The sequence below is a fragment of the Xiphophorus maculatus genome, chromosome 6 (assembly GCF_002775205.1).
Source record: "Xiphophorus maculatus strain JP 163 A chromosome 6, X_maculatus-5.0-male, whole genome shotgun sequence".
In the NCBI taxonomy this organism is placed as follows: Eukaryota; Metazoa; Chordata; class Actinopteri; order Cyprinodontiformes; family Poeciliidae; genus Xiphophorus; species Xiphophorus maculatus.
Window position 1 is genome coordinate 26,468,117 of NC_036448.1, and position 10,149 is coordinate 26,478,265.

Below are 10,149 nucleotides of genomic sequence, written 5' to 3' on the forward strand. Positions count from 1 at the left end.
ACATTTTCAAACAATTTGAAGTTTAACATGCTACAAAAAAGTCAAGGTTATTCCAGAAAAACATATCCTGTCAAAGAGAAAACAGAAGAAGAACCCAAAGCTCAGACTTTGAAGTCTTAACGTGTGAAATGTTGAAGGTCATTGTGGGATTATTTTAAAAACATTACATGCATACTCTGCAGCTTTACCTCAAGAATTATCAGAAAGAAACCTCTCTACTAAAGCCAAGTTGCAATTCAAATTCTTGGTTATCTGAATATGTATGTGTGAAAACACTCCACCAGTAAAGTAATGATTTCCAGAACAAAGTGTTAACGGTCAACAATATTTTGTTGTGCTGGTTTCTTTACCTTCACCTGTAAAGTATCTGACAGTTGCGGCTCATCCAAAAATTCAGCTTCTCTTTTTGTAAAGTTTGCAATAAGAAAAAACAGTGACAGAGTCAAATCAGTCAGCTGGCTGAATAATAATAATAATAATAATAATAATAATAATAATAATAATAATAATAAAGATTTAAAGGTGTGTTCAGTGATGAAATGTTTTGATCGGCAGGAATGTTTGTTTGGTTTGTAGATTGGAGAGCGGTTTGACAGTACAGCAGCCTCTCTGCTCAGCTGTTGTCTGGATAACTGAATGTCTGCTGCAACAGACACCCTGACCTGACCTTTGACCTCTCACATGACCACCTGAAGACCCCGAGATGGACAGATTCAGGTCAGAAAGGCTCAAATTACACAAAGACTTCTTCCTTCTAGGATTTATCCTCAGCTTAGCATAAAAGCAGACCTTTGCCTTTTGACTTATGAATGTCAGAAAGTAATCGACAGAGGATTATTAAAAGGATCACATTACTACAAGTTTATTTATGAAGAAGAGTTTTCTTAATTTAGGCATCAGTCTGTGTCCACTTTTCCTTAACCTCCCCAAAAAAAATTATTTTTATTTTTCACACTGAGAAACAAACAAGCACTTTGTGTTAAAGTGAGACGTCTTGTTTGCACACAAACTTTGTTCTTGTTCCTTTTCTGTCAGCCACTTGGAGGTAAAGCAAACAGTATTGTGTATACTGTTACTTTAAATCATTTGAAATGCACAAGCATATATTTATTCTTACTTTAAGTATTGGTATCGAAAACCTTTTGTTGTGAAAAAATACATTTGGAAATGTCTTTTCTTGCACCTCATTGTTTTATTTTGGAATATTTACTCATTTTTTAAATTTCATATTGTAAGACACCAGAATTTGCACATAATTTTGTTTCTGTGTGTTTTAATACATATTGTTCTGCACATTTAAGCAGATGTTATGATCAGACACTGACTCAGCCTTTGTACCAAGTTCATTTTACTTTTACTTGTTAAGCTTTTGGATAATTTCTTTTTAATTTTACTTGATTAATGGCCTATTGAATAAAGCTACACTTGAATTCAAATTTAGGCTAATCTACCCACTTTATTTATTTTATATTTTTACTGTAAGTTCTAAGTCACTTATTATTTTCATTTGAAGGAAAATTGTGGCTTATACTGCCACCTAGTGGCCGGTTTGCCAATAGACGCTGTTAAACTTAGAATTACTTTTATTTTGTAACGATTTAAAACAAACACGTGTATCAGATAAATAAACAAATTATACATACAGAAATTTTGCATAAAATAAAAAAGAAAAAAGTTCAACTAATAAGAATGATTACATTTAAAATAAAAGTAATAATAAAACTACCCATACAAAGGGGTAAAATTAGGTTGTTGAACTCACATTTAAACAATTTTATGCTGTTAGCAATCCTATCATGTACTAGTGAATGATGACAAAAATAAGTTATATATTTAAAAAAATCCTGACGTGTCAGATATCCAACTCTGAAACCAAAAGCTTCATTTGTGAGTTATGTTCTGGACGTCGATACATCAATCTTCCTCCCAGCTGGAGGTAATCCAACCTGCATCATCCTGAGGTGCAACAGCACTCTCTGATGTCATGAGTCAGGGAAGAAGGAGATTGGAAAAATGGAAAGGAAAGAGAACATCAGCAACCGGCAGCACATCAGAGAGGATGTCAAAGGCATCCAGAGTATCGATCCCACAGCATGCTCCTCACCTCCGAGGCTGAGAGGTGGGATAAACGGCCAGATGGAGGCCTGGGTGGTCCCTGGTGCTTCCAGCTCACAGGATAAAATCCATGTTGTCTTCCCTTGATGTTCAAGATGGAGGCATAGCAGTGGGACCAGCAGAGTAATTGAGGAGCGTTGTGTTGATGAATACTGAAGAGTTTTCAGTTATTGTGTTAACTGAGATTGAATTGTTTCCCTTTAGGGACCTTTTGGCTGCACTGCAGGCAATGAGGCTAAATTTGATTATACTTAAACAGATAAAAAAGAGAGTATTTCAGCAGAACCTGTGGGTTTTTCCTTTCCTGCACCTGAGGGAAAACTAAACTCCAGAATGAACTACTTTTGAAACAGTTATGACAAATATAAGCTGTTGCATATGTCTAATCAGGACATTGGGCACAGCTTGCATATCTGGGAAGCCTTAGAGATAAATGAGGTCTTAACTTTTTATTTGTAGGTACAAGAACAACTGCATAAAATCTGGATTCTTCTCAGTGAATCATATTCATATTTTCCACCAGGAAAGCATCAGTCAGGTGGTTTTTAGTGCAGGACTCAACCAGCGATATTATAATATCAAACAGCTCCTTTTCATCTAACGGGAGACATTTGCAATCTAACAAAACGTTTGATGCAAAATGTAAGTCTAAAATAAAAACAAGAAAAAATCAGTTTTGTTTTACAGTGAAAATCAAAATGTCACCATTCCTCCCCTGACATACAAAGTCATACTTGTCCACCTCTTGGTGGCGCTAGCTGCTAAACAACTGTGGCCACTTTATCAAATAGGGTTAAATAGTTTGGTGCCACATGCAGGATATTAATCACAGTTATTTTCTGCTGCTCAGTGAAATAAAGTGATTAGTGAGTTATATTTCCTCTGTTGTGTTTATTTACACATTACCTACTGTCGGTGTAGGTAACATTTTGTTTTAAATGTTTTTCTTTGTGAAAAAGTGAGATTTGCAAATCAGTGTTTTTTATTCCCTAATATGTTTTTTTTTACTTGCTTACCATTTTCATCGCTTTGAAATGTCAGGATTTGCTCAGATTCTTTCTATTTTTATTGGTCTGCATCATTTCTAAATTTTAAGGAATTTTTTTGTAAGACTACTTTTTACTTCTACTTAAGTATTGCTATTTTATTAAAGTAAAACTCGGTTATGATTATGATAAATTATGATAAGTTCTGGTTCTGCTCTGCCTCCCCAGAACCAGAACCAAACAAGGAGAAGCAGCTTTCAGCATCTATGCACCACAAATTTGGAACAAACTTCCAGAAAACTGTAAAACAGCTGAAACACTGACTTCCTTTAAATCTCGACTAAAAACCCACCTGTTTAGGATTGTATTTGAAACGTAATCAATTACACATTTATTGATGGAACTTGACTTAATGTCGTGTTTTGACTGTTGATTCTATGTTGCATTGTGTTTCCGTGTTTGATATGATGTAAAGCAACTTAAAATGCCTTGCTGCTGAAATGTGCTATACAAAATAAAATTTGATTGATTGATACATTTGAAAAGTAATGAATTTTAAGCCTTATAATGCAAATTAAGCTCATGAGGTTCCTACAATTTATCCAGTACTGAGCTATGTTTATCTATAGTGATCAAATGTGAATTTATTGGAAAAGAAAATAATTTATTTTATTTCAAAAAAAGATTTTAATTAGCTTGAATTAAATGCTATATTAGTACATTTTGCACACGTAACATTAATTTGATAATTCCTAATAATGCAGTTTCCCTTCCCGGGTCTTCTGGTTCATCCCTTCATGCCTTCAGGCACAAACAAGCAAAGATCTTCTGTCATGGCAGGACCTGTCACTTAGGTCTGTTTAAGTTAAACTGTGTTGTAAATCAGCCGTGACGTGACAATAGTAGTCTGTGAAAGCTGAAGACTTCCCACCCAGCTTTGTATACTCTGTGAAATCGTAACGTTGCAGTAGCTATGCGACCTTTAATGGCCCACATAGGCCATTCAGACATGTTAACATGATTTATTGTGAACTAATCACTGTAGGACATCTAATTGGATCATTACACAGAGACTTCATTCATAAACAGCCTAATTGGAGCTAATGAAGAAGGAGCTGGATTCACTGGGTTTCACCAACAGGAGCTGTCCAGGACGAGCGCCTCCTGAGCTGACAAGTCAACGCTTTGTTTATGTTGGAAGGAGATGGATCAGGCATGACCTCTCAACCTGTTTCCTCAGTGGATTTCTTTTAGACGGGTGGGGGGCTTGAAGAAACACGCTCGAGTCGCTGCCACAAGAGAATGGCACACACATGTGCAGCGTTGGAAAAGAAAGCAGCATGCCTCGAGTTTAACAAGCGCAGACAGAGCAATTTGTTCTCTTTGGAAGGTCCAAGCCCGCTTCAGTTCCGTGATAAATTCAGGAAGATAAACAGGATCACAAAAACAGACTTTTTGGACAATTTTAAATACCTACCAGGTGACTTCACGGTGTCTTACAAAATGTTTTTTTTATTACTAAAATATGTAACAGCTTGAGGTTTATAACAGCTTTTTAAAAATTGCAATCACAAGTTTGAATGTATTTTGTTGGGATAAAGTGTAATTGCGATGGACAAAATGTAAGTTTATTTAACAAACAAAAGCTCTGAAAAGTGTGGTGTGCATCTGCATTCAGGCTGTCTGAGTTCATACTTTTAGGAAAACCTTTTGCTGTAATTAAAGCTGCATTGAAACCTGTGAACATATTTTGCAAGTTTTAACTCAGGCATGACCTGAGTTAATTCTTACACATTTATATGGTTTGATTTAAGGGAAGGTGAACTTTCACCCCAGTCTTGAGTCTTTTTCAACGTCTAACAGGTCGTGTATTCAGATCCATCCACCTTCCACCTTTCCTGTCTCTGCCAAAGTAAAACATTCCCGCAGTATGATGCTGCTAAGACCATGTTTTATGGAGGAGAGGTGATGAGCAGCTTTAGAGTTTATGATTTATGGAGAGCATAGCTGCTTATGTTCTGCAACAAATCTCTGACGCCTTCACCAAAAAGTTAGTGTTAATATAGAGACAGGGATTTATGTCGACACTCCAGGTTCTTGGTTTTAAAAAAGGAGAAAATCCTTCATCATTTTCTTTCAACATTAAATCTATAGATACCCAATAAAACCAGTTAAAGCCTTTAGCAAGGTACTGCAGAACGTTCACTGGTTTTAATGAGAACACTTGATTTGACTAAAATTAAATAAAAGACTTGGATTGAATGTAGTCTAATAAAACCCCCCAATTATTTTTAAATAAATGTTTATGTTTTCAACTTCTTAACAATATGGGTTTGTTTTAAACTGAAATTATAGGAACAGAACCGAATTAAACATGTCATAGCATGCAATTGTTTCCCACCTTCAGTCTTTTCTAAAAACTGAAAACACACTTCAGTTTCTTACAATTGTACCACAAGGTGGCAGCAGAAGTTGATGAAAAGTTTCAACCTCATTAGATTTATTTATGTTACTCCATTAAGGCTTCCTGCCGTCTTTTCTTTTGAGTTAATATGAAAATTTTACTTTCTTCACTTTGAGACAATAAAACCCCCCAATCTGATGCGCACTTGTAACCACTGGACACAAAACGTCTCCAAACCTCAAAGCACCTCTGACTGACAGTCTTTTCCTGCAGAAGAGTAACGGACCACACACTGATCGGGCCGTAATTACCTTTCCACACACCACAGAGGGAGTCAGCCGGCCAGTTACAAGCCTGTCCCTCTAGTCTGACATCTAAATTAGAAGCCTGAGGCTCAAAGGGCTACAATGTAAATAATATATCCTATTTGGAGTCATTTAATCGACTACCTAATGCATCCTTAAATAAGCAAAGTATATACGTTTCTTTATTTTTGGAAGCTTTCATTTCACCAAAAGCAATTAAATCCGGACAGCAAGAAATATGTTCCACTAGTATTTGTGCAAATGTGTGAAACATGGAAAAAGGTATGAGATCATTTTACTCCAAAATGTAATGTTTGAATGGGAAACAGGTGAAGAGTTAATAGTAAATATGTATTTAAAAAGACAACCACCTGTAGTTATTTTAATCAAATAAACAGCAAATTAAAACAACTCAAGCTTTTTGCAATAAAGCACAAGTAAAAAGATCCATTAAAATCCTTTTTATTTTCAAAATAAAGTTTTCTATCAAAGTGGGAATTATACATATTTACAGTCTTGTGAAATTACATACAACTATACAAAGTATGTACAGCAATAATTATATAAATACACTCTATACGTGCTGATGCAACCCGTATGAGGCAGTTTTAAGGCATTGAATGGATGGAGAACAACAGCTCAGCTCTGGGCTCGCTTCTAGCAGAGCGCTCTCATTGTGGATGTTTAAGACACAGCGGTTCTTCACAGTAAGAAGAAGAAGAGCCCCAGGTGTACCACACAGCCAGGGCCGGCCTGAGGAATAACCAATAGTGGACATGTCGACAAATGGGGCAGCTTACAGAAAACCTTTATAGCTAGAAAGTTTTGTTAGCTGTAATAGTTTCAAGTTGCGTTAATCGTTTTTGCTGACTGTCAGAGAGAAAGTGAGTTAGTGAGAGAAATAATATCTTGTTTTGTCATTGTGGCCACTGACTACATCAAAAAGAGCAGCTAGCATTTTCATTTACATGCTTTACTGGGCAGCTTGGTAAATGCACAATTAACCATTTCAATGGAGAAATAATGCAGAACTGGTAAAACATTAAAGTCCATTGTTTCCAAGACTGCTGATGAACTGGTCTGACTGATTCTCTGACACAAAGAAAACCTAAAAACACTCATGGCTGACAGCTGATTGTTAGCATTCAATTGTTAAAGTAAAATATAGCTTCTTATTTTACTTTATCCAAATTTTATGTTGTAACATAAGTTAGACTTTGATCTGATAAGATGTTGATTCGGTCTTTGCAGCCGGGTACATTACATAATAAATAACATGAATTTAATTAACTGCTGGCTTATTGCTGAATTATAAAACGGCTGTATTTAATGCAGAATGCAAAGAAAAGGGAAGGAAGAAAACTCATTCCGTGGTGCTGAAGGATCAGTCCTGCACATGAACCTGTAGAAAACAACAAAGTCATCAGCTGTTTGCAGAGGTAGAGTGATTGTATGAGTCTAGCAGACTTTTTAATTATGACTGTCAACATAAAATCAATCAACTGAAGATGTTGAAGATGAGACAACTTACCCAACCCAAACTGAACTGTTACTTTTCAAAAACATTTAAAGTTCACGATTTACAAACTGTAGGAGATTTCTTTTTTTTTTTTTTTAAAGAAGAAGTTTATACTTTAGACCCTGCTTAGTCTGCTTATGCCTCTGGCCGGCTCTGGATGTATGCATTCATTTAATACCAGATAAGACTCTGCATTCTTCAGGGCAGGTACATTGTTCTGCTGCTGCTGCTGACAGGCTCATTATTTAAAGAGAAGCCATTAGGCGCTCATTAATGTGCTAATTACAACACGCTGATGGACAATCCCAACACAATTAGTCAGAACCCCCCACCCCCCGCCCCCAAAGTTAAACCCGTACGTCATTTGGATAAGGCAAAGGAACACGTGTTCAAACTCAGCTCAGAACTTTTTAAAAACATATGGGCCAATCCGTCATCTTGGAGTCTCAGTTTTTAATAATTTATTTAATAAAAATATTCCAAAGAGCGGGTTTTTACAGTTTTAAACCCTCAGCAGCCGCGCTCAGACCCGGGACAGAGGCATCTGTTTGGGGCAGGACACTGAGCTGGCCGTCCCGGATCTCCAGGTCAGTCCGGTACTCACGTCGCTGTACATGGACCCCGCTGACGCTTTGCTCCCCCAGCAGCAGCGCGTGCAAAAAGTCCGCCAGGACTCCAGCGTCTTCCCTGACCAGATCCAGGCCCCCGAGGTGATCCCCACCAGGAGACACATGAAGTACTTCAGCATGAACACGGCGTAGTCCGGCCTCTGCCTGCTGCGGTCCGTTACGCACGTACAGTTATGCGTAATTTCCCACGTTTGCCTGTTGTGCTGCTCGTAAAAGTAGCATGCCACTATGACGGTGGCCGGGACGGTGTAAAGAACCGTGAAAACGCCAATCCGGATCATAAGGCGCTCCAGTTTGTCAGTCTTGGTGCCGCCTTGCTTTATAACGCTCCGGATGCGGAAAAGGGAGACGAACCCGGCCAGAAGGAACATGGTGCCGATGAAGAGGTAGATGACCAGCGGGGCAAGCACAAACCCCCGCAGGTTATCCAGGTTCTGGTTCCCCACGTAGCAGATCCCAGCCACGGAGTCCCCGTCCACTGAGCTGAGCGCCAGAACCGTTATGGACTTCAGGCTGGGGATGAGCCAGGCGGCCAGGTGGAAGTACTGAGAGTAGCTGGCGATCGCCTCATTCCCCCACTTCATACCAGCCGCCAGGAACCAGGTGAGGGACAGAATCACCCACCAGATGGAGCTGGCCATGCCGAAGAAGTAGATGAGTAGGAAGACGATGGTGCAGAGCGCAGGACCCGTGGTCTCATAGTGGATGTGCTCTGCGCCGCTCTCCCTGCTGCAAGCCACTTCCTCATGTCCGGCGATCAGCCTGACGATATATCCCACCGACACGAACATGTAGCAGGCAGAGAGGAAGATGATGGGCCGCTCCGGGTACTTGAACCTCTCCATGTCTATGAGGAAAGTAGCCACTGTTGCAAAAGTTGAGATGAAGCAGAGGACGGACCACAATCCGATCCAGAACGCCGTGAAAGTCCGTTCCTCCTGGGTGAAGTACGGGTTGTGGCACGGCATGGCGCAGTTGGTGATCTGTCCGGTCTTGACGCGGTTGTGCAGCGGGTGACCCTCCGAGGTGACGGGCACCATGGGCGCGCGGCAGAAGCAGCCCGTCTCGCAGGGAGACGCGGCAGGTTTGTGTTTTCCAGGGAAGCCTCGACCGTAGCCGCTCTTCTTCTTGTTGTACGGCTTCAGCGGCCGGTTGGTCGGCTTGGCCAGCACGGGAGATGCGGTGGTGGTCTGGCTCCGGTTGTAGTCCATGCACAGGGTGTCCTGGTTGCCCTGCTCGGGCAGCAGGTCGCACCTCATCCGGTCCGGCCACGGGAAGCCGTACTGGCTCATGAGCGGCGCGCAGCCAGCCTTGGCCCGCTCACACACGCTCCTGCACGGCGGCAGCGGCTTCTTATAATCCTCCAGACAGATCGGCGTGTACATGCTGCAGAGGAAGAAGCGCAGGTCCGGGGAGCACTTTATCTCCACCAGCGGCCAGAACTGGTGCACCTCCAGCCCGGCTTCGTCCTGGGTGTCGTGGTTGAACTGGTTGGGCATGTAGGTGTAGTTGTACCCGATTCCTTTGCACAGAGGGACGGATATCTCCTGGCACTGGAGCTCCTTGGCCGCCTTGCAGCGCGTTGAGTGCAGGATGAGGACAAACAGGACGCACCAACCCGGGACGCGCACCTCCATCGTTGCCTTTTGTGCGCAATCAGTCCAGGACAAAACTGACAGAAAACTTGCGCTCTGTAAGGGCGTCCGGTTAACCCAGAAAGTCTGTCAAACTCATACTAGATCTCAGGAAGTCAGTGTCACTTTTCAGTCCACATAGACCCAAAAGGAAAACGTTACTGTCGCGTAATCCGGAGATCCTGCCTGCCTCCTCACTCTCCTTTGTGTCAGTGCTCGCCGTGTCTGTGCATGCATGCTCTGTGGCTGACAGGCGGGCTGCATTTTATATGAGGAGAACGAGGACACTCCCCCCGTAGGGACAGGAAAGGAGTTCAAGTCAATCAGGAGTTCTTTCTGTAGGTGTTTGCTCAAAACGTTCACCCTGGAGGAAAGGGTTACGATCACTTTGTCCTTGTTTACGTTACGCAAAACGCTCTACAAGAAGTCTCTCTCTCTCTCTCTCTCTCTCCTCTCTCTCTCTCTCTCTCTCTCTCTCTCTCTCTCTCTCTCTCTCTCTCTCTCTCTCTCTCTCTCTCTCTCTCTCTCTGTGTGTGTAGTGATTGTTTGGGAAGAGC

The 10,149-nt window shown here is 40.9% G+C and overlaps 1 protein-coding gene across 1 annotated transcript; it reads right to left on the reverse strand.

The window, feature by feature from the left end:
* Positions 1–6,266: 6,266 nt before the first annotated feature.
* On the reverse strand, positions 6,267–9,843 carry LOC102237243 (frizzled-8-like). The gene is made up of 2 exons (XM_005817169.3): positions 7,934–9,843; positions 6,267–7,212 (listed from the first exon to the last, which is right to left on the reverse strand). The coding sequence occupies exons 1-2, from the start codon at positions 9,593–9,595 to the stop codon at positions 7,195–7,197; spliced, it is 1,680 nt and encodes a 559-aa protein (XP_005817226.3). The 5' UTR covers positions 9,596–9,843; the 3' UTR covers positions 6,267–7,194.
* Between the last annotated feature and the right edge of the window lie 306 nt (positions 9,844–10,149).